The sequence below is a fragment of the Aythya ferina genome, assembly GCF_964211825.1.
Source record: "Aythya ferina genome assembly, chromosome: 3".
Taxonomy (NCBI): Eukaryota; Metazoa; Chordata; class Aves; order Anseriformes; family Anatidae; genus Aythya; species Aythya ferina.
Window position 1 is genome coordinate 5393737 of NC_140298.1, and position 27999 is coordinate 5421735.

Genomic DNA, 27999 nt, shown 5'->3' on the forward strand with positions numbered 1-27999 from the left:
TTGTTCATAAAGCAAAATTTACTCTTTGATCTACAGCGTAGGCTCTCTAAACAGTGAGCAAGAAGTATCTTTTACATTTTAAATGTCTATATTCTAGCAGCTGTTTGCCATCAGAACATTTCTGTTTATAGTTTCATTTTAACAAAAAATTATTGGAGGTTTGTAAGTTAGTATTAACATTTGTTGCAGAAACACCTTGTAGCTTCTGTGCCGATCTTGTATAAAGACTGATTTCTAGTCACAACTACCAGCAGAGCAGCTTTCCATAAGAGCCTAGCAGAATACAGAAACACCTGTAAAATTTGCTTCATGTACTTTCTTCGGCAAGTGATGTCTTACAAATGACCCCTTCTCAGTCAGGACTGCAGCCTGAGGCCCGAAGAGCAAACAGTTGCTTTTTATTTGGTGGCATACTTTCTGTGCAACAGGCAAGATGGTCACCTTCAGACCTAAATCTTGGAAAGCAATACGTCATGTCTTCGTATCAGCGTCCTGCTAATTTCTTCTACACTGCGGCATCCTAGAGGACAAGTTACATATTGGTCAAAAGCCTCACTTTTCTATCCCATTCTAAGCTTTTTTTTTTTTTTTTTTCTTTTTCTATCGCATTTCTATCTGCATCATCAAACAAAAACCACCCCCTAGTGACTTTTTTTGCCACTACTTTTCTATGGATTTATCACTTTCCTTGTCAAAAACATTTATACTTGTTTTTACTTTAATCTACTCAGTTCCCAATGTATAGGGCAGGGTTAACAGCAGTCTCTTTTCTCATCTCTCTGCAGCTTAATCTGTTTATACTGCAAACATTTCTATCTCCCTTCTGTAGGTTACTATAGCACCTTGCACAGGGCAAGGGAAAGCTCTGAGGAAATGAGAGACAGAGGTGGTTGTTACTGAGAGGAAACAAGTCTCACCTGTCAGGGCCATTGCCAGGCGAAACTCTTCCTTCAGCATCTGGAGAACTTCTTTTGCTCCTTCTTCACCCTAGGCAATTAGGAAACAACGTGCACTATTATATGTACATGTAGCTCGTGTGTAGATACAGATAACATATAAAGAACATTTCATGGACAACCCTGACTCTTAAGGATTTGATAGAAAGTTTTAGATTATTATAAAGATCTGGATAACCACATGCATTCAGAAACCCTCTCTCACACACACCCCTACAGGCACACATACACACGTGCACATACACTAAGCCTGAATAGCTAGTCTAGGTATCTAAAAACATAAGTTTGAGATTTTTGTGACTTACTTGATAAACCAAGCCCCAGACGAGAGGCCTTCCGATGAATACAGCTTTGGCACCCAGGGCTAATGCTTTGAGAACATCGGTGCCTTTTCTTACACCACCGTCCAGGAACACCTCTACCTTCCCCTCCACAGCCTCAACGATTTCAGGCAAGACATCAATCTAGAAGAGTGAAACCAGGAATACAGCTCGTCCACTTCTGCAGCACAATTTATTTTTGGAATTCAAGCTTGAAAAAGCTAAATGAGTAATTGCTTGCTTAATTGTATGCACTAGTAATACAGCTTTGTGTTCAAAAACAGAATTGACTTAGAATGTTAGCGGATACACAAAAAGGTCAAATTTACTTGGACAGTCACATAAATAAAATGAGAATCAGCAGGATCACATAAAATGTCCATCTAATCCTATCACACGTATCCAACACAAGCCAGTTTGAAATACTTGTGAAGAATTTAAGAAATACCAGGCACAGATGAGGTCTGCTCCTTGATATTGCCCTCCCCAAACCTTCAGTGTTCAGTAGTCTGGGGATAAAATTGAATCACTGGCTTTTTAAATAACCATCTCCACTTTCTTCCTTGAAGTCATTATTAATTTTAATGAGGGCCAGCTAGCACCAAGGAACACAAAAGTGGGCATAGTACATAAAGACACTGAGTAAGAGATGTGTCATGAGGAACTTGTTCTTAGAGTTGACAGAAAAAACAAAGAATGTGTTTTTCCATTTGAAAATGCATCTTGATTACAGGAATAGTTGTAGAAGGAGCTTCTTAATATAAGGAAAATCTAGCATTCTCTGAATTTTGAGCAAGGTGGAAAATGTTTTCTTCTACTGCACATGTATATTGCTTTTACCAATTTCCCCTTACTCCCTACGCCAGTGGTAAAGGTAAGGGGGAAAGGATGCTTAGTGTTCCCAAGGTACAGACAAGTAACCAGGGAATTTACTAACATGTCAACACCATGCAAGAAGTCCCAGGAAGAGATGAACCTCCTGAATTCAAGGCTCAAGCATTACATAGCAACTGTTCCCATAATGCCTGAACAGTTCCTTTTCATGAATATCAGGAAAGACACAGAACTGGAAGCCAAGTACTAAGGAGACTGGAAACAGTGTGTGGTAGTAAGACAAAAGGCATACAAATTCATGTCTTTCAAATACGGATGCAATTCATTTCCTTTCTAATGGATAAAAAATGACCAGGAGATGAGGGAAAAAACTTGAAAGTACAGTTTGTTTTTAGATTTGGATTAAAATTTTCTTGAAGTTTGGCACTTGCTGTGATTTTTTCCCCTCCCTTTGGTTTTGCTCTCTTGCCAAACATATTTTGGATCTATTTCCATATACAGAGACCACTTTCTACATCCTGACAAACTGTACCAACATTAAAGTGCTATAATAACTAAAGTATGATGCAAACAATAATTAAAACATAGATTTCCTCAATGTGTAACTAGACCCTAGAAATATTAACCAGCTCGGGTTCAGCTCACATTCTGGAAAACCATGAAATTGTTTCAAAACCAGAAACACTTTGCGTATTCCAATACAGATATTTACATTATGAAAACTGCATTGTGAAATAGTCCTTTGTAAGATGAATTCCAGTGAACATGCCAGCTTTGATAGTGCTTTCTCATCTGCACAGTGAACAGTGTTGCAAAGGAATAACTCAAAACAAGTGGTTCACAATTTTAATTTGTTCTACTTGGCAAAAAATAATAATTCTGTTTCTTGAGTTCTCATTTTTCAATTTTTTTTTTCAATATCCTCATACATTCTTCCTGTTGGGTTACCTCACAGACTTGCCCAAGATTTTTCCAATACGCTCGGTAAAACTGAGGCATACATTCTTAAAAGGTGACAAGAAGACAGAAGTTAAAGAAGATAAATTTATTAAGCATTAGGCACCCACCCTCTGAAAAGACAGGTAATCAATGGGTCCAAGTGAAGACCTCTGAAGGATCAGCTGGTGAATGAAATCAACTGGGGAAATCCTCAGCTGCCCCCAAGGAGAAAAGTAGAAATGTTTCAGGGCAAGAAGGGGGGGACACTAGTGGGCCTGCAGGGCTGAACGGCTAAAACTTCACATACAAAACATTCTGCAATGGAAAAGGGCTTATCTTCTCCCTCCAGAAAATCCTCATGGAAAACAGGAGGTTTTTCATCAAGGGCACATTAGGAATCCTGAAACAGTCACATCTGGGCTTTGATTCTCCTCCCATTCATTCTCTCTTTACTTGTGCAGCTTTCTCACACCAAATGAAGCATGATGAGTGATGATTGGAATTCTGGGGGTTTTCCTTCAGCCTGAACACAACCCTTTTCATGCTCCTTTACTTCTTTCATTTTTGTCAATTGAGAACTTCTCAAATCCCTTTTTACCTTTGGAAGATGTACAGGGTAGCATAGCAAGGAAAAGGAAGAAGGAAAAAACATTTAATTTAACCACGCTGTACCTTTTTGAAAGGTGAAAAAGTTTGAAAGGAGAAAAGGGGAGTTTCCTTCTGTCTTTAGTTGTTCTGTTAACTAAATTTTTCAGAAGTCTCCAGAGAATATTAAAAGGGGATAGCATCTTTAGTGCAATCTTTGATGATCTACAAACTGCAACAAAGGGTTTCTAAAGGAATGAGGAAGACATAAAAGACAAGAGTAGAAAAAAAAAATAATCCTAATTTCTAACAGTGTAACTGCCGGTAATATGCTATCTGAAATCGCTCCTCTGGATTCCCATGCTGGCTACTGCAGCCAGGAAAGGGTACCCAGGTAGCTTGAAGAAAGTCACACGTAAACCCTCCAGGGATTTTTCAATTGATCTGACAAAGGAGAGGCTGATTCTAACTCAAAGTATGCTGTGACATACTAAAGAGAAGGAAAGAGAGGGAGACAGGCTCATAGGTTAAGGCATTAGACAGATATACTTACAGTTTTTTTTCCTCCAGCTACCATGTATTCAGCAGAAGAAAACAAGAAGCCGAAGACAGAGAGGACTTGTTGCATACTGGCACCAGTACTTACAGTTGCGGGGACTCCATCAAGCTGTCGTGCTCCATGATTTGACACCAGGATACCATTTACCCCAAGCTTTACAGCTTCTTTAGCATCATCAGCTGAAAAAAAAAAATAAATAAATAAAAAATAATAAGAAAATACTCCTTTCCAAAACTGGGAGTGCAACATCATGAGGGAAATTATGGCATCAGCTCAAAATAAATAAATAAATAAATAAAAATTGCAAGATGCTGGGAAACCACTTAGGGCTTCATCCTTCCAAATGCTCATCTCAACACAGAATAACAGTTTTGTCTTTACGAAAAAAAAAAAAAAAAAAAACACTAGAAATGTCACTTGAAATCCTGGAGCAGAATATTTTGTCATTTTGGCTTAACAGCCATTTTGATGGCCAGTCTTTTTATTCTCTTTTCTCTGTCCTGGAGGACTCCCTACAATTCTTCTGCTAAATGATTTTCTCAATGCCATAGTTATCAATAAGATTGCAGTAATAATCCATAGTAAATGAAGCTATTTTACCATCATCAGTGCTCTTTTGACAGAACAGAAATCCAGCTTTCCTTTAAGTAGCACACAACTCAGGTTAGAGTGAGGGTTTACAAGTACAATGTTTGATCTTCCTGACTATGTGATTTCCGATACAACTGATGTTATACCAACCTGTGAACTTAAATAGAATTATTATTAATTCTTATTATTCAGGCCTGATAAACCACAAACCTTGACCTGTACCTTCAACCAGCAAAATGCAAAACCCCCTTCTTTGACCTTATGCAAGAGAGCGCCTTGCCTGCTTCATAGGAAGCAGTGGAACTACACACCCCTGAGGATTCCTTTCATGACGATGGGCAGTGAGGTCAGCCCTCGAAGCCACTTGATGTCCTCCCATTTAACACTTGAATCAATCGCCTCGGCTACATAGACAGCCAGTCCACTGTTTTCTCCAAAGTCTTTTCCTGAGGAGAACGCCAAGTTGTTGCTTGTAAAATTTTTTAATCTAAAATGACAAAAAGCACAGAAAAATAGTCTGAGAAATATTCACTGGAGTCATAAAAATATTAGTACCGGCCCAACCATCTATCCTGCCATAGACCTCACGTGCAACATAGGGCACAACCCTTAGCCACTCCTTTGGCCTCAGTTTCCCACCATATGGAGATTCCCAGCATCTCCAGGGGCACTGTGAGGATAAATGCATCAGACTGTGGGCCATTCAGATTCTTGAGCAGCAAAGGCTACATATCCCAAGGGAACATCGATCTTTCATAACATAATCCAAGACCCACAGCCATCAAGAAGTGCACCTCTCCTTACCCGTATCTGTAGCAGAAGTGCCCTTAGTTTTCACATAGCAAGTATTTTCCTGCCACTTCTCCCCCACCCCAATCCAGGGGATTCAAGCACTGAAGGAAACAGGGCAACATGTAGATGGTAGAGCAGAAAAAGGAAAGGAAATTTTCCTAAATTCCATGAATTAGATGGAACTGCATGAAGCCTTGCAAAGAAACCAGAATTTTCATCTGGCTGACAAGACCAACATCCAGACAGTTCCTCTTGTGTACAATTCATCAATTCATCTTTTTTTTTTTTTTTTTTTTTTTTTTTTTTTTTTTGGTATATTTGCTTGTAAAACATACGGGAACAAAGCTTACATGAAAACTTTAGCTATTATTTAGCTATTATTAGCTATTATTATCTAATCAGTTGTAGGAATTAAATGGCAAGTATCAGCCCCTGGCATCAGAGTTCAGTCTTACTAGACAAAGCAGGAGAGGAAGAAATGAGGGTGCATAGAGAAATTGAGTGCCTGAGCGCTCACAAACACCAAACCACCATCAGTGACACCAGTACCACCAAGGACACCTCTGTTCCACACCAGGCTGATTGCTCTGTTCTCTGGAAATTGCGTGTCATTCCACGTTGTGCTATTTTATACTCATATTCCACATTTTGGGAACACACACTATTTTTGCACGGAAACTGGCTAGTTTCACTGCTGATTTCATGCCTGTAACAAGCAACATTTCACATGGGTTTTCTGTTCAGCTCCAAGCAAAGAAGAAAATGAGAAAGGAGCAGGCTCTCAGCAAGATTCAGCTTTTCAGCTGTTGGTTTGTGAAGGGTGGGGTACCCAGAGAAAAACAGAACCATGGATAAGATTATATAAATAACTGTTGTTTTTCTTGGACCGTGGAATACAGATCAACACTTGAATGAATGTTGCCTTACATACATTTCTGAGCACAATGGCACCTTGTTGTTGCTTTGAAACTTTGTTGAAAATCTGAAGCCAAGAAAAAGTTATCACATAACTAAGCAGAGCCCCACACTAGAGAATTTCACCACCAACTCTGCAACAAAACACTGAGAGTCATTCTGAAATCTGAACGAATTTTAACCTTTAAAAATTACTTCAACTTCATATTATTTCATATGGTTCAATCAAACAAAACCTTGTTACTGGTGGGTCAGGTGGGGTCAAAGTGTTTCAGAAATGCTCTATTGCTTGTCTCAAATATTTCTTGGGTTATTTGACTCTCAATCAAAAACTGTTTATCTTTAACCCCAGGCCTTAAAATGATACTACCCCTAAAAAAAGCTCTTAAAAATACCTTCTCCTTGGGTAAAATGTCAGTGTGTATCAACAAAGCTTTGTCAATCACGGATCTATAACAGGATTAATACGTGGGGCATATGCATGCCAGCGTACTACATTTTAGTGTCAGGTTTGTCAGGGATTTTTGTGTCTTCTGGTGCTTTTCAGATAAGGTTGTACTTTAATATAGAAATCAGAGGCAAAGTTAAGGCTGTTCTGTCAGTCTTTGCTATCTCACGTGTTAGCTTCAAGGACTGGAATATAGGGAGGGGATCTGACAGCCCATGTTCTGGAGCTTTATACCTCCAAGGCGAACAATCAGATTTATTGTGCAGTCCCATAGCTTACCTTTGAAATGAGTGTTATGAAAATGAAGAACCTCAGGATGTGATTTTTTATTTCTTGGTATGTTCATGTTACATATGGTACATACATGTACATACATAACGTAACAGTTGTAGGAGACATTGGAAGAGCACTTCAGATACATTAGTAGTATTCAAAACTAACTTTCACTCAGAACTCAAGTCAATGCTTCAAAATACATTTTTTTTCTTCTTTTTAATTTCAATTTTGTTTTCATTTCCAGGTTCTGAGTAAGGGCAAACACAGTACTCTTAAAATATGTCCTGATACTGTGGGCAGTATCAGGACCTTGTAAGTACGAGATTCTGGCAAGATTTTTAGCTCTGTTTTGCTGCAAACCCAAGTCCTGCACATCCCATTCATTCTTTACCCTTCCAGCCAATCTTTGGCTGCTACCACTTTGCCAGCACTTCAGCAAGTATTAGTCAGGGTCTGTACAGCGTACCAACTCATATGCTCATCCCACGTCCCACCGGCAGGCACCTACCTGAGGTGGGGAGGAAGCTGGAACTTGTTTCGCACATCATCGATGCGCCTGCCGAGAAACGGCGTGTCCACCGTCACGAAGATCCCTTTGTAACCTGCTCTCTCCGCACGCTTCACTAGGGATTTGGTAACCTCCCGGTCCTTGTACACGTAAAGCTGCAGCCAGCGAAGGCTGTCAGGAGCTGCTTCAGCAACTTCTTCGATGGAAGAGGTCGCCCAGGAGCTCAGCATCATTCCTGTCCCCATGGCCTGGCAGGCTGGAGGAACACAACGTCATGTTCAAGACTGCCCCAAACACAGAGGCTCCTCTAAACAGGAGCACTTGGTTCATAAGAGAGTCAGTGCATGTGCTTCCACACTGCCTTTCTTCAGCGTGAATGTGCTTTTAGTCTTTCAGTGCATGCTATGTTAATAGTTAGCAGTTACTAACAGCAGTGGGCTGCTGTGAGAGCTCTCTGGCTTATTCTCTGTGTTCATTGGCCAATTTCTGGCAACTGCTGTGTGCATGCTTGGGATGATTCCTGTTCTAATACTGGAAATAAAAGACATTATAATCAGAATGAGCCTAATCCCACATTACTAATTCTTCATCCTATGGGGGGTCTGTCTGTAAGCCCCTAGAGTCTGGCTAACACTTGTCAAGAAATTTTAGCACACATTTAAGGGCATACTTGCATACACACAGTCTTAAATGATCACCCCCCCCAAAAAAAAAAAAAAAAAAAAAAAAAAAAAATCATATTTCCAGCTTTTGGAATGCTGCCACATTGCTGCAGATTGGCATTTTAGAACTATCATTGTCAACAGTGCTCTTTGGTCCTCCTTGCCACTGCCACATGTGCCCCCTCGAGCACTTGCTACTTTTCCAAGTTTTTATCATAGCACTTTGACTACTTTCTCCCCCCTTCAAGATGTTCGCTAGCATGAAGCACTTTTAATAAAGGTGTCTCCTAGGACTTTTCTGAGCAAGTGCCTGTTTTCATCCCTACAGGGTGTTTCAGGGCATAATAACAGAAGAGAGAAAGGACACAGTCCAGCAGGCAACCTTATTACACAGATGTGATCCCTGTTTGGTCCAAGATCTCCTGCCTAGCAAGTGTTGCTGTTTTTATAGCTCTTGTTGATTATAAAAAGGTAGCTACTGGCCTCAAGATTGAGGGCTTCTTATTTTCCACAGAAGAACTTTCCACAGATGTAAGCCAAAAGCACCAGCTAAAGTGCATTGTCCCTCTCATATGAATTAATATTGAGCTGTAAGGATGGTTGGTTTCACAGGGGAACATTTCAGTTTCTTGCATGCAATGCATGAACGAATTTTATTTCCTCCCCGCCTGCATTTTTAGATTGTCATTTGATATTGTATTATGCAAAATGTTAAATCATCATTCTGCTATTCATTTACCATTTCGTGCAAACAGAAAAAAACATCAGTTTGTGAAGTATTTGCTTGTAAAATAGTGCAAGCTGAATAAACATATGTAGGTACACAGTACAAATGTTTATGAACTTAAGAAAAAGGGTGCTGTAATACATCTCAGCCAATCTCAGCCAATAACAGACTAGGTAGCTAATCACATTTTCTCCAACTGATAAACTGAGAGGTGAGCTTGTTCCAACTAATCTTTGAACAGGGCTTCTATCCAGCTCCAAACCTTCAGAAGAGTGGTGGTAAACTAAGACTACAAAGCTAATGTTATGAACACTCTCACCCAAAGATCAGAGCCAACGTGATGCTTAGATTCAATGCCTCTACAGGCTTTTTTCGGTGGGCATTTAAAGATTTGAGGGGGAACCTCCACTAGTGTTTTCTCTGACATCTTTGCATCCTATCTCATGACCTAAAGGAGTGGGTCTCAACATCCATCACCTGGTCCTGCACATAAAGCTTCACTCTACTGGAAAAGTAATAACACTAAAAATAAAAATCTGGTCTTGCTGAATGTGAGAGAAACACCCCAAGTGGCAGTCCCCATCCAGGAGTCCCTAAAGGAGAAAAAGAAGATGTGCAGGTACAACAGACAAGTGGTGTCCAAAAAAACTGCACAGAGGCCAAAGGGAGGGGAGTTCATAGCAAATATTATTTGCACTTCCCTCCTTCACCTTCAATAACTTTACAGTGAAATCACTCCTGAGGTGTGGGCAGCCCCATGGTCAAACATCACCAAACAATCCTAGATGGGGTCAGGCAGCTCAAGGCTCTGTGCCAGCTACCTCCACAGGGTGATTTCCAAACTGGGCTGCACTGCAAACCAGCTAACCTCATACAACTACATTTTTATGAATATATGACTTATTCTTTTAGAAGTAATCTATCACTTAAAGTAAAATAAAGGAAATAACACTGTAAAACTCAAATATTATATAAAGCCTATTTTTCTTGGTCTACCACAGCACACTTTTTTTTTTTTTTTTTTTTTTTAATGTAAATGGACCTCTGTTTCAAAACCTCATCTCCAGCCATGAAGGCATTAAGAAGTGGTCTTTATGACAGCATTTTATTAAATAAGGATTACAAGTCTCAGGGTTGAAGCTTATGAACAGCTTTTTCAAACAAATTGGATACAGCCACAAGGCAGCTTTCAATCAGTGAAAATACCCATGCCTTTTTTCTTGCAGGTTTTGCTACCTCATGAAGAGCTGCAAACTGCAGAATCAACAGATTTTAAGGAGCAGCTTAAAGAAACATCTAACAAGCTTCAGAAAGTGCTGCCCACTTAAATTCACCTTCTACTCCCAAAAAGAAAAAAGGTATACATCACAAGAGACAGCATATAACACAAAACAATACAGATGCATCTGTGCTGCCCTAACAGGAACCTGAGGTAAGGTAATGTTTTTCACCCTCTGGCTACCCAAAGAAAAGGTGCATTAGAAACCACCGATTTGGGTTGTATTTTCTTCACCAATCGTTTGCAATCAGGCTGCAACTTAATCAAAAGGCTAAGTGGGTCAAATTGTTGAAGTCTTTGCTGAATAATCCTCACAGGTCAATTGTTTTATAGTATTCCATTGTCAATCAGATTGGAAATGCATCTGTTGCCTAATTTATTAAGATTGATGTATCTGAGCAAATACAAGCATGTGCATATGGGATAGTCTCCTAGACTCCATTTGAAGTAAGTGAAGTGAAATAGTTACAGGGTATAATTCTCCTCATTGTCTGTAAAGGCAGCCTCCAGTGGATAGATCACACGTAAATGATTAAAGGCAGGTGAGTTGCATCACACCACAGCCCTCCACTTCAATCACTGCAATTTTAAAGTCATGTTCAATTATTCTTGCTGCTGCTGTGTTTGCTTTACTACAAGATACAGGAACAAAAATCTGAACTGAAATAAGGTATAAATATTAACTGACTCAAAATAAAATCTGATTCAGAGGAGTAAAAGAAAACAATTGACTGATTTAAAATTCCAGGCCTAGCTCACACTAGTCACTAATAAAAATAACAATAATAAAAAAAATCCTTCTGCACATCTTAGAACCTACTGAATGCCTAAAATCTTGCTCAGATCAGCTGTGGTGGTTTGTCACAAATCCCATTATAAGTGATTTACTCAATCAAGTCCATTAAGTGATGCTAAGAAACAAGGGAGCAGCATTCCTTTTGCTCTGTCAAATATGAGTTCATGAATGAGAGGGAGGGGTTACTAACCCAGCAATTGCAAAACTCTCAGATCAGATAAGGGAAAAATGTAAATGTTATGGTTCAATTTGTCTGTAGGTATCCATTTATTTCTATTCTTACTTTTATTCTGAATATATACAGCCCTAAGGACACAAGAACAATTGCAAAAGCAGAAATGGAAATAGAAACCACACAGTATATTCACTGAATAGAAGATTTTAAACACAAAATAACATTTTAAACACACACACACAAAAAATATCCTTTCAACTTACTGGGATATGTGGCAATAGAGAAGGTAACACTTTCATCTTATTTAAGATTAGATTTTTGATAAAAATCAAAGTTCAACTATCCCAAATTAGGCTATGGAGTTTTCATAAGAGTGTACTCACAAAATTCCTCTCTCATTCTACTTTTATAGTTAACCACTCTCTGCTAAAGCACCAGCTCAACACATATATTTTGGGCATCCCTGGAGGTCTTTAAAAGATGTTTAGATGTAGAGCTCAGTGACATGGTTTAGTGGAGAACTTGTTAGTGTTAGGTCAGAGGTTGGACTAGGTGATCTCGGAGGTCTCTTCCAACCTGAAGGATTCTGTGATTCTGTTATTTTCACAGTCAAATTCAAAGCCTATGCACACAACATTTTTCAAAGTTTTGGAGATTCCAGGTTTTGGTTTTAGTTGACCTATGTTTTTACCTCGATCATTTTTAAGGTTTTGACAATTTTGTAGGCTTTCAAAAATATGATACATAGTCTCAGAGTATTGCTATTTTTTTTCCCTACCTCAAATCAGGATTTGCCAAAATATACTTCTTCTTACATGCATAACTGCAGTTGAAGAAAACAGAAGCAGTTCATTTCCTCTAACAACTATATTTTACATTTCAATTTAGGGGTGCTGCAAATACTTTAATTTACTATTACAAGTCAGTCCTAGATCCGTATTCCCACGGGAAACTTGCAGCAACATGTGACATTTGCCAGAGTTTAAACATCAGATTTTTTTAAACCAGCCTTTCCTCATGCCATTTCAGACCACCTTTTTTTTTTTTTTTTTTTTTTTTTTTTTTTTTTAAGGTCATCTTTTAAACCCAAATCCTGAGCATTGCCCAAAGCATACATTTACCTCTGTACACACTGCAGGTTCCCACTGAGGTCAGTGGCAGAGCAGAAAGCATGGCATTAGGCACACACAGGAGGCTAGGGGGAGCTTTCAGGATCAGGACGATAAAGCTTTAAGTTCTTTGTACTCCACCTTAGTTCAAGGCCAAATGCACCTCTAATTGGGATATGATGGGGTGCTTAAGAAAGAGGACCTCCACAGACTTCGCTCCACAGCTGCTTTGCATGGGCACAGGTGCCTCAGCCCCATTCCCACCTGTCCTGAGCCACTGGAAACACCTGAACTGAGATACAAGGACATTTATTTTCATTAAGAAAGATAAATGCAAACAAAACAAGACTGTCTCCTTTCTTGGGGAATTCAACTAAACTATTTTACGTAGCAACGAATCAAGGCTGATCATGGGACAGGACCTACTTGTGAAGTCCACAGGAGAACAGAGCAATGATGGTGGGACACTGGAACAGGTGGCCCATGGAAGTTGTGGATGCCCCATCCCTGGAAGCATTCAAGGCCAGGTTGGATGGGGCTTTGGGCAACCTGGTCTAGTGCAAAGCATCCCTGCCCACAGCAGGGGGGTTGGAATTAGATGGTCTTTAAGGTCCCTTCCAATCCAAACTATCCTGTAATTCTATAATAATGATTCTCAGCCCTTTTTTCATCTTTAAACCATGTCTCCTTCCTAACTCTGATGGGATATCACTACATTAACTGATACTGAAAAGGTATGGAGTTTATTCCTGTGGGCAACCCAAAGGCAACGTACCTCAGTGGAGAGCACTGAAGAAGGTCCCAGTTTAACTTTTCTTGTTTTGTCAGGGTTACCTTCCTTGTATGGAAAGGGTAAATCTCGCTATTTTTCTCTTGCTCTGCACGTTCCCACTGTTTGCCTTTTAGGGGCATCTCAGAGGCATGTTGGTCAAAAAGCCCCACTGTGGTCACTTTTCCCTGAATCCACTGTCCCCATGTTCGGGGCCAAAGGACAAGTTTGGGATCAACATGGTGTCCTTTTGGCACAGTGGTATTTCTCAAGAGAAGTAGCTATGTTCTTTGAGTTGCATCTCCTAAGAAACAGAGTTGTTTAAAGTACTTAACATTGCTCTCTTGACGAAACACACTTGGCTGAGAAATCCCCTGCCCAGACTTACCTCACTTACCCCTTTCAAAACTCTCTGTGCAAGTTGGGCCGACAGCTTGTTGACACAACATTTTGTCAGCTGGGCAGGAAGGCAGCAGGGAAACACACTGCCAGGTCTGAAGGGCTGTCATGCCAGAGCACCTGTATATAGTTGCACCATTAAGTCCCCTGGCCATACACATCTCTGGGGGAGTCAGGATTAGGTCCCGTGTTGTCCCACATGAATATTTTCCTTTCAATGACTCTGTGTAGTAGCCATACCCTGAAATTTATTTTATTAGATCATATAAGTAGCAAGTGAGAGATGGGTGCAAAGTCCTGCTGTTGTCACCATGGGACTGAGCACAAAAAACAGCAGATCACAAAATACTTCGCTCAGTCATGGGAACATCAGATGAGCACAAGAAACCTGAATTCAGATGTTCAGCAGCATTAAAGAAACAAAAAGTGTTTCAGAAGCCTGTTAAGAGCCAAGGGAGCAAAGGTATTGATCCCAGTCTAGGTGAAAATGATAGAGCTGACAGTAAGTAAACAGGTGGGAAAAAAAACTTTTCAGCCAGTATTCCTCTTCTCTATTTGGCAAAGCAGACTGTGCAGATGCATCACAGGTGATGGTGAAATCCTTCTTGAGTCAGCAGTAACTCAGAAAGCTGTTTGAGAGCAATTGCAGAGTAAACATAAAATCATCAGATCTAAACAACTAGCATTCAAATTTTTTGAAAGATCCAGCCAAGAAAACAAGTAAGCTGTTCAGCCCAATTTTCAGTAAATCTAAGAAAAGTCAGGTACTGCAGTACCACTTACGGGCTAAACCAACAGAATACGAGGTAATCAGTCAGTAAGAATTAAGACAGCGTTATGCAATTAGCATCACTATATAACAATAGAAATCTTGATAAAATAATGCTACATATCTGCTCATGATCAAGTGAGATTTCAAAAAATTTGCTATTTCTTGCTAAGCAGCTGGATAATGCACAAGATTTTGTTTCAATGTACTTAAAGGTGGGTCCTATTTACAGGACCATGAGTGCTACTGTACTCATGGGTGAGTACAGACAGAAAACATGGGGATCACTTTGGTTTGCAAGTACAGCATGAAGGCAGGATGGAAATGAATATATTTGCATTGAGGAACAGTGAATCTTCCAATGGACAAACAGGGGAAAAAAATGGAAAAATTCTGCTGTAAAGTGTTTAGAGAACAGCCCTTTGCTCTTTAATGGTGGCTAAGATTATTCATTGAATTTGGCAAATATTTTTTAAAGAAGCTGAAATTGGAGTGGGAAGGACAAGAAAAATTCACCAAAGTCAAAATGTCATGCATTGATATTTTCAAAATGGAAATGTTTTCTTCTGAGCTAACACTTTTGTTTCAAAAGTGAGCTATGGTTAAAAGAATTAGCTAGTAGGAAAGTGAAATAAAACATTGCCTTTTGGATCAAATTAAACGTTTCAGTTAATCCAAAACAATTTTCCTCCCAATTTTTCAGTTTCTACTGAAAAGGAAAATCCTGTATTTGAAAAATTGCCACAGATGAACTACAACAAAAATGCTAGGGAATATACTTGAAGAAAGCCCTGAAGAAGAAAAAAAAAAAACTTCTGCCAGGTCCATGAAATTGTTTAAAGTATGAGAAAGCACTCAATAAGGAAGGACTCCATGTCCTTTTAGATATATCAAAGAAAACTGACGAGCAAACTTATTGCAGCCTGTATGGACTATATATATAAAGTCTAGTATAACAAAATCGAACCTCTGGAATTTGAAGCTATACAAGTTTTGACCGCAATTACAGCTTATGCTGTTCAGAGTGGAGTTAACTTTTGGAGTAACTTACAAACATTGTGTTCAATTGCCTACCATCAGGAACTTTTAATATCACAATTCAACATTTTTTTTTCCCCAAAAATTAACCTTTACTAATGAAACTGAATTGTTGATGAAGGTGTGTTTAAGGCAAGTGGCCAGACTTTGTCCTATTTTAAGTCAGACACATGCTCCTTTACACCAGTGCGGTCATTTGTGGAGCAGCCTCCCTCAAAGAGAAACAGCAGCTCCCCAAAACACAACTCCTGCCTGAAGCAAGGGGTCTGCAAAGGAAGCTTTACCTAATGAGAGACAGCATGACATCGATGCCCTTCTCCCCAGAGAGGACATTTATGCAGCAGCCTGCGGGCAAACACACTGGAAGAGCAGAGCAGATCAAAGCACAATGCTGTTGCTTAAGGGAAGTCACTGGTAGGACTAGACATTGCTGATGAAATACAAAAACATAAGGGAAAAAAAAAAAAAAAATTTGCTATTTCTACCTGCACCACCCTGTTCTGTAGGTGAAGATGACGCGAATCCAAGATCATGTCCTGAGGTTCAATCCCAACCTGGCAGCTGCATTTCTTTTGGCACCTGCAGGGTAGTGCCCAGGCACACGCACACACGTGCACTGTGGGCGCTCCTCTGGGCAGCTGCTGTGCCCCCCAGTGAAAGTCAGGATGCATGATGCCTGGTCCTACAGCTACTCAAGCCAGGAGGGGACTAGGCTCAGACCACGCTGTGCTTTGTAAGGACCATCACAACAGCTGTATGCATTGTTTCCTATACACCTGAGCCAAAATTCAAGCTTACAAGTACATGGTGCTTTCAGAAAAAGCCATGAGACTATGGATCAGACTTTCTTGCCTTGCATAAACCAGTGCAGCTGAAACAAAAGTGGATTTAAAGCAACCAACAGCCTGGCCACTTGTATTTCTGAGGTATCACTAAGTTTAAGAGAAGTTGGATGTAACAAAACCCTTGATCCCAAATGTCCCAAATTTAAGGGAAGCTTTAAGCCAAACGTGTACTTTACAGCTAATCCCTGTCATCTTATAAGGTCAAACCAAAAGCTTGGCACCGATTGCCCTGCTCCACCTCTAACAGAGCACAAAACTGAGGACTTTTTCTACAAGAAATGCTAATGCAATACAGAGGGTGTGATTTTAATTACACTGTCCTTAAAGTGATGAAAAATTTATCAACTCCCACGGATATGTTTATTTGACCACATTTTCAGACCGTTGCCAGTACACTAAGCTCTCCCCTAGCTTGAAAATCCAGGAATATTAAATGCAATAATCATGTTACAGTTTGAAACTAAGTGCAAAAGAGTCAGGAAATTCCAAAATTAAGTTATCTACCACAACCATAACTCAGCCCTAGTAGTTAGCCTTATTTTATCACTCAACTCTATATGCAGCTTTAGATTTATGATATAAAATGTGGCCAGGCCATAGTAGTGGTGGATATTTTTGTTAAGAAAAATCTTGGGTTTTGTATATTTCTAATCTCACTCTTAACATTGCATTAATGTGTTTGCACTTAACAGTATTATGCTTCAGAGTTTCCTCCCAGCATAACCTGGGCCAGAAATAATTCACAAGCATTGCCAAAGGCCAGGACAGCACTAACGCAGCTGACAGGACGCAGCTTCTCCAACCAGTTCAAGGTATTCGAGCTCCATCGTGTGGAACGTGCCTGCACATACAATACGCATACTATCTGGCTTCTTAATCAATCTCTTAGAAAATAAATAAATAAATAAATAAATAATCCCCAAATATACTATAAATTTTAAAAAGCCTCCTTTGACAGAAAGGAAAACTCAGATTGCTCCTTGTTGAGAAGCAAAGTCTAAGCCTCACAACAAGGCTGAGTTTGCTGGAAGCCTTGGGTAACAATACTGAAGTGTTGCAGCTCATCACAGCGAATCTCCCAGCAATGCCGCATTTTAACAAGAATCAAGACCAGCTGTCACTGCAGGGCATATAATCAGACTCACTTCACACTAGCATTTGCTGTATTGGTCATGGAATTGCTGTTAAATTAATAGCTCATCCATGCACAGGACTACTTCTGTTCTGTAACCGTTTTCATTCTACCAGCATTGGGGCATTGAAACGCACACCCTGATGCTTTTTGTATGCAGCAGGCACACCATGTGGCTTCTTCTGAGATTGTGCCATTCTGCAACTTGGATTAAAGGAGTGAGAAATTTTCACATTTGAATTCTGTTTAATACCCCATTTCTCACAAACTTTAAGGCTGCCGGCTCCACAACAGCAACCTCTTTGCATATCATCTAGCTTGGAGGAGCCCTTTTCTTGCCTGGGATGTCCTAAAAAAAAATGCCATGTTTGAAGCAAAAAGTCTTAACATAGGCAAGGGCTTCTGAGGCAAAGACATGGATGACCACTGGTGTTCATTAACAGACTTGTGAAAGGAAGCCTATCTTGTCATGAAAATATATACACATTTACATTTATAGAATATATAAATATACAGATGTTTTCTATTTTTATTTTGATGACAAATGATATTAAGGATTCCTGCAGGCCTGTGAAACATCCATAGTTAGGAGAAAGCAAGTCACTCACACCATGACAGATGCTCTGGTGGAGTGGGCAAGGAGGACACCAAGGGGAGATTTCTGGCACCAGGTGACTGTTCAGCCAAGCAAAAAGTATCCACAGCTTGCAAATTCAAGCCAGAAAGAGGCAGCTTTTATTTATTTATTTATTTTAATTGCCATTTCTCTTTAAAAAATATTTTTTTAAAAAAAATGGTGATTTTTCTACCACTTTATTCCCAAAACAAGACCAAATGGCTTTCCTAAAAAGTTGCTGCCAAAGTGGTACAAAAACAACCTGCCAGCAGTTGCAGGGCTAACATAATGCAGTCATACTAGTTAAATACTGTAGTCTTTTGTAGCCCTAAAAAGCTAGGGATGCATTTTTATTACAGAGGATCACAAAAATATTTCTGCTGGTTCTCCAGAAAGACACAATCTTTAACAGAAGACAGTTACAACAGACAGAGGGCTGAAGAGAGGAATCCTGGAGCCATCACACAGCTCCAGCTCACCCACAGAGGGACATCAGATGTTCTCGTTGGCCTCTTCCAGTTGGGTCACACAACCTGCTGCACTTTGCGTCACCCATGTCCAGTTCTCCACATTAATCTGTATTTGTTGTGACTAAATTTGTTGTGACATGGACTAAAGCTAATAGTAATTCTTTCCCCTCCATTTTCACCCTTGAGAATTAAGTACTACCATTCTGATGTGTCAGACTGCAACCACTGTTGAAGATGTTTGGGCAAAGCCTGTGTATGCCTGAAGTCCGGGATCCGGATCAAAGCCACCTCCTGTTCTGATGTCCTGGGCACCTACCTTTTCCATCTGAAGACACAGAAACAAGCGCCCACCTGCTCGCTTCCCACCATTTTTTGGTTTGTTTGTTTGTTTATTCAGAGATAAGAGGACTGCAGGGATGCTGCACGGTTTACCTTTAGCAGTAGCCATCTCTCCATCAGGGTGAGCCATGCGCTGCATAGCAGTTGCTCCGACACAGATGGGCATGCTGATTTTCTGCCCTAAGACTGAAGTTGACAGGTCCATTACAGACACATCCCTGAGCACCCGGGGGTACAGCTTCCATCTGACAAATAAATAGAATAAAATACCTGCATCACTGGAATTATAGTTCCTAATGTCCAAGAGCAGATTTTCCTGTTGTCAAGAGAAAACTAGTGAAAAATGGAGGGGAGGATGCTGCAACAAGGCTCCAGGGAGGGGATTGCTAGAGCAGAACATTGTGCGACCTGGAGCTGTAGAGAACCTGCAAAACGTACAAAGCAAGGAAGAAGCAGGCAAGAAAGGACCAAAATCAATAGAGAGTGAAAGAGGCAAAGATCCTTTGAAAACAGTTGGCTGGTATCATTTGAAAGAAAAGATGGGAGCTGTAAAAGAACATTTAGTGAATCCCTGCTTCCCAGAAAACCTTGGGACGGAGCTGGATGACAGAAGGTGTGCAGGAACAGAAGAAATTAGTCACCCTCTCAGCTCCCTTGGTTGCTTGTTTGATGGGCCAGGGAGCCAAAGGATACAGGATTTTTGTATAAAATGAGCCTGGCTAGCATTCTCACCCCTTCTTGTCCCTGTGCTCTGGGTCTTTGCATTGAGAAAAATGAGCTGCCACACTTCTTCCAGTGGAAAACAGGTGAGCAGGATCACTGCCTTGGCTTGTCTCAGCTCAGAGGGGCACGGACATTCACTGCGTTATATCTTTGCTGACACCTTTTGAGAGCCGCTAGGTCTGGAGAAGCCCCAACCCCAGCAGACACAGGCTGCTGTGCATCACATGCTGAGCTGAAAAGTAACTGCAGCCCCAGGAGCAGCCCATCATACCGCAAAGACTTGAGATTTCCAGGAAAAGACCAAATGCAGCCACTGTAATTTGGTACAGGAAAAGACCAAGTAGCACAATTACTTTCCCAAGAGACTAAATTACAATCTAGTCCTTGAATGACTTGGCCCTGAATCTGCTCAACTCTTCCTGACCTTGCTTTGCTTCCAGCGCCTCCACCAGAAACCACACCAACCCAGGGCTTCATTCTCCTTGAGCTTGGGTACAAGTGGAAGCTGACTCCAAAAGAGAACTAAAACGCCCACAACACACCCGAAGATGCAATCAGGCTGGACATCACAGGTTTGGACACAAAAATTTATCTCCTCCTTCCCGCTCCCAAATGAGGGCGCAACAAGCCAAGGAACCCTGTCACAGGGTCAACTAGACAGCACTGGCAGTACCCAAACCTATCTTAACGTGGTGGATTCATGGGGGTACACGTGAAAGTGGGCTTTTTCTCATCAACCACGAAATGTCATGGTGCAGCCGCTGTTAGCACAAGCCACAAGAGGGTGTGCATCAGCAGGTGCTGGCTCTCAGGGGTGTGCTCTGAGCAAGGTCCCAACGTTCCCTGCGAGCAGTAATAGGCTCTGCGTCAATGTCTTACTAATGCATCCTTCCCTCTGAAAGACCGCACTTTTAGATGATTGCTATTGAATTTTTAATTAAAGAAAATAATTAAAAGCTTAATCTCTAGTACTGCTCAACCTGACTACCTGCTCAGCACTAGAATGCCTGAGGGAGATGGATACTGTTATTATTAGCATGAAGAGAGCAACCAGAGCCAGTTATCTTCAGACCGTGCTCTGACTCTGAGTAGCGGTCAGCTTGAGCTTGCATACTAAGCTGCAGGTTGGGGGTGGTTGGGAAGGAAGGAAGGAAGAAAAAGAAACAAAAAAGTCTTTTCATTTTATAGGAAGATCAATTTTCATTTCCATACGAAGCCTGAGACATAGCCAGGGTGAGACCCGAATTTCTTATGCTGTAGAGCACCGGGCCACGCTCGTTCTCCAGAACGTGCTCCCCAGGGAGGAGAAGGACGGTTATGATGCTTGGAAGAAGAGATGCAGTTGTGGGAGTCAGCTGTATTATTCAATGCCAAGACACACACTGTAAGTATGTCTCCTCGGACTTGTTTTCATGCTTCTGTGTCAGATTGTTATTTTTTAGGGGAGGACAGGCTGAGGGTGGGACAAAGAAAACATGACTTTTTTCCTCCTTCTTCCTAATCTTCATTCCAAAGGCTTTCTCCCAGCTTCAAGGCATCTTTTCCCAGCAAATACAAATTCATTAATAATTTTGCTCAAGTTTACAGACTAACTCAAAAGCATAAGGATGTGAAATAACTTACCCTTTTCCAGCCACCTAGTTCTCAGCTGTCCCTGACCTGTAGGATTTTTTTTACCTGGTGCAAGCAAAGCACACATTTGAGTGTCAGTCCTGAAGAACCCAATCTCTTTAGTTCTTTTAGCTCAGAAAAGAAGCAGAAAGAGCAAAAATTCCCTATCTACCCCCAGCAGAGTATACAAGAAAAATGACAGTGTTATAAGGAGCGATAAATGCTTTCCTTCCGACTCACCTTTATGTACCATCAAATAATTCTGTCCACAAGCTTTTTGGGGCCATCAGATTTATTAGCCCCAGAATTTAAACATAAATATTTCTCCTGATTGATTTTGTGGCTTCTTCTTTCCTTGCATCTTATTAGGTCACACATTCTAGACCAGCATCAAATCAACACTCATAACTGAGCACTTACTGGGTCCCACAAACACCACCAAAGGGATCATTATCTTACTAATACGCTCTTTACAAAAGCAGCAACAGGTTTTATCAAACATGGATTTTTTTTCAGCTGTGCCTTTACCAAACAACTGAAATTAGGTATTTTCTGGACAATCCATAGGGATATACCCTTAACAGCAGTAAGGATAAACCAAGAGCATTATTTCCCAGTAACCAGAGCACACTTTTGTTAGACTGCCACACAAGACATGCTTCCTCCAATTCTTTGAGCAAAAGCATTTGCAAGGTATTTTGTAAAGACCTTGTACATTTGTTATTTATCTTGTCACCCACACCTTTTTAAACAAGGCCCACACTTGCATGTTATAATCACTAATTACAAGTTGCTGCATCTTTCCTACCAGCTGGTGGCTGGAAAGTGCTGCAGTGGGGAAGGTAGTGAGCTCTCCCAATTCAGACAACTTCAGCTGAAAGCTGTTTTGAAAGAAGGATGAAAGTGAAGGGGGATTAATGGGCTTTCCCTTTTCCCTCCCTGTTCAGAAATTTCAAAATGTAAATTATTCTTCAAATGAGTAAGATAAAGAGGAGAGCACTCATTTTTCACTCTTTTTCAGCTTTGAAAAACTGCTGAAATTTTCAAAATCTAGCACATTTTTCAAGCAGCTGTTCTCATTTCTCTTCTGAATTCATACTAAATAATCCCTTCACACTGCATCACTAGCAGTGTGCTTGGGAAAGGACACAGTGTTCAGGCAAAGGCCCCATCCCAGCTCCAACCCTCTTTGATAACCTTAACCTCCCCTACTGCCTCTACTTCCCATCACAAGGGGCACGTACCATGGCTGCACAAGGCCAAGCAACAGCTGCTTTTGCTTGTGAAAAATACATTTTCTCTACCAGGATGTCTCACCATCCACACAACAATTCTTTTCAGAGCACGCTGAATCTGAGGTGAAAGACGCTGCAGGAACATAACCAACCTGTTATTACAAGCATTCCTTTCTTTTCCTCTCCCTGCAACTTGACATGTTTGTTTGACCCCAATCACATTCTCAGCCTTAATTTAAATATTGGTCAAAAAAAGCATGTGCCCAATCATTTTAATGCCCTTAATACCTAGCTACAAGATGATGGTACATTTACAGAAAATATACATCAGTGCTGTCACTGATAAACAAGCTCCTGGTACATGACAACAAAATGCATCATCTTCAAATGCCACTGGGAAGTCAGTGGCAAAACGTGTCACAGCAGATTATCAGAAATGTATTCCTAAACACACATACTTCTACCCTCATTAAAATGCAGAAAGAGGTGATTTTAGATTGATTTCTTGAGTGCCATCAAGCCAAAGGCACCCAACCAAGCCTTGCCTTGTCATAAAATCTATTCTTTATTCAGGCCTGTTGCTTTCTTGACAACTTGAGTGTGAATTTAATCACCAGACAGCACAGTGTTGGAAGGACATACAGTGTTTCCAGACACAGAACAAATGCAAGGTGAATAAAGTCAGATGCCATAGGGAATAACGTATGCTCTGACACCTTAAATGATTGTCTCTGGCCTTAATGCCTCACTTATGCAAGTACCATTTCCACTTCATTTGGAAACTGAATAAAGAATTATCTGGCCTTAGCAGGAAAATGCTGATGTTGAAATGCAAGCACCAGTTCTTCAGTCCAACATCAAATCTCAGATAAACTGGAAACTAGAGCAGAATGACTGCACCTAGTGTTGTCTTCATCTGAAACCTTGGTCTTCTGGGGGCATTTTATGCTCCAGTATCTAATTACAAGTCCAAACTACTTTAAGTTCCTGTGTTGTCAAGAGGCCAGGACATGTGATTTTATCAAATGGATATGAATTGTGCTGTTCCAAAAGTTGCATAGACCGTTCCAAAGGTACTGAATTATTTATCAACAGCCATTCATTTGCTAGATCACTTCTTAATAATAATCTATTTCCATTGTAAATGCAACCACTAAGTTGCCAAAAACATTAAGAGCTCACAAACTTGACTGATTTTTTATTCCAGATAGAAAGTGTCCTATCATTCTGTCTCACCTTAACAATCTTGCACCATGCATTACAAAAATACTAGCTAAGAATTCACACTTTTGGTCCAATTTCATGCTTTTTTCTTTTCCATTTGAATACAAATATTTATATAGATACCTATAAATATTTAAATACCATAAACATCTTTAAACAGACCGAACCCTGTGTCCTGAAATGGTATTTACTAAACTTTTGACAGTAGAAATCAAAATGAGATTTCTCTGGTCAATGGAAGTAAAGCTCTTTGTACTTCTTTCAGTCATCTGACTCTGTGATCTTTGTGGGTGTAAAGTCCATCTTACTTTATATTTACCTACGATCTGCACTCAGGAGTAGGGAGATAACCAATAACGTGTTTAAGACAAAGACTATGCAACTCAGGGACTGAATCCAGAGTGAGTAGCAGCCCTGCATCCATAATGGTTAGATCATGCTTCTCTCACAGAAGCACCATATTAAAAACAAAGGTTTTTGAAGTTGCTCATGCTGAAATTAGTCTTAAAAACTAGATAACCTCAAGTGTTTATATGAAGTTTCACATCTCTAGATGTGCCGCAAGGAAGCCATTACACATGGTCTAAAATCATTAACCACAGCATCCCATGTGCTAAGAACACACAAATCCACTGTCACGTAGCTGCTGAGGGACCCCACAGGTAGGGACTGCTGCAGCTATCGAGATCCACCCCATGGAGCACTGTGCTGAATGTGCTTCCACAGAGGTCCACCATCCCATTAAAGAAGGGAGGGTTCAGGATTCACTTTAACAAAGACTAAGGACCATCTGGCAGGTGACTTCAGTTATGTTGCCTTTTCATAGAGGAAAACTGCAGCACTGGCACAGCTCATCAGAAACCAGTGGACAGTGTGTCTTACAACAGTGACTGGGTTTTGGACTCTGATCCCAGCTCTCCCACTCTGTTACTATGTGGCCTTCAGCACATCACTGCGCTTGTCTGTGCTTAGGTCTATACAGAGAGAGGGGGGAAGTGAAGGGAAGGTAACAAGCATAGTTCTGACTTCAATATTTCTGGCCCATGCCATCTCTTTTTGGCTGTTTATAAATTCTGTTTGATGATTTAATAAAACAAATCCCATTTGTCAGTCATTTGGATTTTTTTAACTGCCTTTTGGAAGACATTTAAATGGTCTAGAGCAACTGCTGGAATAGGATCATCTAATACTCAGGCAAATGAAGGGAGAGCAAAGACAGAAACAGCTTCCACCTCCAAAACCACCCCCGCTTGTAACTTTACTGTTGAGGAGGAGGAAGCCAGTACACGGGCATTTCAGTCACACCAAGATCTGGCAAAGTTACACTGCCTCAGGCTGTTCAAGGCACTTCTAATTAATACCACCCTCAGTCACAGCCTCCCTGTGAGCTCTGCAGTTTTTGAATGCCTAAAACTGGAGGCTGAAAATACACTGAAAGATTGCAGGAAAGAGGTGAATCCAACAGGTGACCAGGCTGATGCAAGGAGGCCTGTATGAGAGGAGTCTGCTCCTGCAGTGGGAAACTTCAGAGCAAAGCTGCTCTCATCACTAATATCTAGCCCCACTAATACCAAGATGGCAACTTGACATACTCATTTTTTGTTAGCTAGTTTCCATACAGATTAGATCTATGATTCATGGTGTAACCGTGATTATAACCATGATTAGCTCTAGTAGTCAGTAGTTAAAAAAATAAATAAAAAATACACACACTACCCTTATAGTTTATTACCTCTGATCGCTTCTTCTGAATGTGCTATTCTTAACATTTTATTTTGTTCTTATTAGGGTAAATAACCTTTATAAGGCATCTGGAAACATTAAATGAAGAAGCATTACACCCTTTCTTGCTTCTATTTGCTCCTTGGAGCAGTCATTTCATTTGTGTATGAACACCACCAAGCACAAGAAGATTTCAGTCGATAATGGGGGCTTCTGCATAGAGATGGAAGGTCCGGAATAACCAGTCACAGTGTAGGTTAGTGGTTTTCTTCTGACACTGTGAAGCTTTTCTATGTATGTCCCTAGCATTAGAGCTGACTTTTGAAATGCCACCAGATGAATTACCAAGTTTTCTTGGATCTTAAGAAAGTTGCATGAGATTTCCAGTTGAATTGCTCACAGCCTGTGGAAAAGCAACAGGAGCAGTAACTAGGATTGCTGCTCTACAGCATTAACATTCTGCTCTGCCACAAGCTTTCTGTGTATATCTGTATAAATCACTTAAATCTGGATATACAAGAAGCTACAGGCAACTATTTAACTACAAATGAGCCTGAATTTAAAAGACTTGTACCTTCAAACCTGTTGATCCATTTTTAACTCATTCCAGAATCCAGAAGTGTTCCCACACAGCCCTTTCCTTTGTCAACAGAAACATTTTCATCTCCCAGGAGATTACAGACTGCAATAAGCTCAGAAAGAGATGAGAACTCCATTGCAGCATTTCCTTAACTTCAGACACCTGGGACCAGTTAGCTTGGTGGCCACTCTGCTCAGTCCCCTGGTGCCGTGGGTTTCCTTTCAGGCACCCAGCTCCCCCTGAGTGTGCAGGTCCTAACCCAGCAAGCTGCCTAGAAGATAGCACTGAAACGAATACCTGCCCTTCCTCTAACCCTTCGCTGATATTTCATTTCAAAGGCATAAGGCAAACAATACCTACCACCCCGTAAAATGATTTGAAGTCCAGCTAGTGGCAGGTGCTGTGAGATGAAGGTACTGTGGTGAATTGAGCCATACCCCATAAGGATGTGAGAATCCAGCCCAGTAAATTTCTCTACAGGCATGGGAACATCCACACCACTTGAGATTAAACTGAGCTCACTCAGTGACTCTTCATTAGTGCCAACTTTAAATTTCGACCCTATTCTGATGTTAAAAGAAAAAAAAAAATGCAGAGTGATCCTGACCAGTCCTGCAATGCAGCATGTAACATCTGTCCACATTTGACATTTTTGTTTGAGCTCAAGGCAGAAACTATTAGCCATGCTGCCAGGATGGGTGACATTTGTGAAAGAAAATCAAAGTAGGGAGGGAGAAAGATTAAAGATAAATTGGGAAAAATAGTTATGGTTTGTTAGACACAGCAGGATTAAAGACAAAGCCTTAAGAGATTAGCAAAAGAAGGGCACAGGAGAGTTAGATGTCTGCACCAGAGAGTAACAGAAGGAAAGGGAAGTTAACACCTGCATGTTTAAATAGTTTGACTGGGCTCAACCAGGATGAGGTGATCAGCCTGCTGGCCACGTTCTCTCCTTTCTGCTCTGCTAGGGATGATGCTCTGGTAGCAGAGCTGCAGCACAGATTCAGGGAACGGGGAGCCAACATAACACAAAGTGATTTGACAGGAGTTTTGACACTCCTCCGCTGAATCTGACAGGAAATGTTGCTTTACTCTGTGCTGACCTCGCACTTCTGGGACAAAGGGTTGAGTGATTTGAGGTATTGACAACAGGAGCCCAGAGCTATGGTCTGCAAGTCAAAACTGGTTTACAATAGTACCTATCATTTACAATATTTCATGGTGAAGTGCTGACCTTTTGTTGGAAATCTCCTGAACAGTCAGTCACACAGCAGCCACACAGTGCTGAGCACTGGCTTTCAGAGCTTTCTCCAGAGCACACTGCTAGGGTAGGAAGCTGCAGTTTAGCAGTATTGCACAGACTTACCAGGGAAGGCCACAAAAATAACTCAGTTTAGGAGGTACAGTTGTGTTAAAACTGACTCAGGACCTAAAAAGTACAATAACACAAGAATGTGTTGCCTGTATAATAGCTTAAAATGTAGAAGCTACACTTCCATCAGCTTATGAAATGTTGGTTACACCTGGAAAGTTTGTTTCCTGAAATAAAAGAAACAAAATGCAGGTAAAGTTAGATCATGCTAGTGCATTTTTAGGACTGCTTTTTGATAGAAAATGTTAGGTAAAGAAAAAGAAAGGAGAGAGACAGATGTTCTGAGAAGGAATTTTTTGAGTCGAAAAATAAAGAAGTTTCAGAAAAAGTAAGTTTTGTTGACACAAAAAGAATATTGCACTACATCTCCTAATAACATAACTTACGCACTCTACAACCTTAAATTATCCTCCTACCTTGAGAATGCTGCCACGTTATCTGCTAATGTCTCCTGGTCATCTGCTCCAGATCGGTAATAATCATACACTGATTTGGGGAGAAATTTTTTAGCGTAATCTTCAAAATCCGAAATACAAACTGGCTTTCCAGACATGCTTGCAGATCTCACAGGATAACTTTAATCCTACTTTCCACTTTTAAACTCCGTATTTCTGTCTGTAAATCATTAATGTGGGATCTCATCAAGGTTTGACTTGCTTATCAATGCACAAAAAAATATACACC

The 27999-nt window shown here is 40.6% G+C and overlaps 1 protein-coding gene across 1 annotated transcript; it reads right to left on the reverse strand.

The window, feature by feature from the left end:
* On the reverse strand, positions 1-27875 carry HAO1 (hydroxyacid oxidase 1). Its single transcript, XM_084515343.1, has 8 exons — positions 27732-27875; positions 18942-19093; positions 7724-7979; positions 5096-5271; positions 4281-4372; positions 1262-1420; positions 918-987; positions 1-520 (listed from the first exon to the last, which is right to left on the reverse strand). Exons 1-8 carry the CDS (start codon positions 27866-27868, stop codon positions 450-452), a joined length of 1113 nt encoding a protein of 370 aa, XP_084371469.1. The 5' UTR covers positions 27869-27875; the 3' UTR covers positions 1-449.
* Positions 27876-27999: the final 124 nt, after the last annotated feature.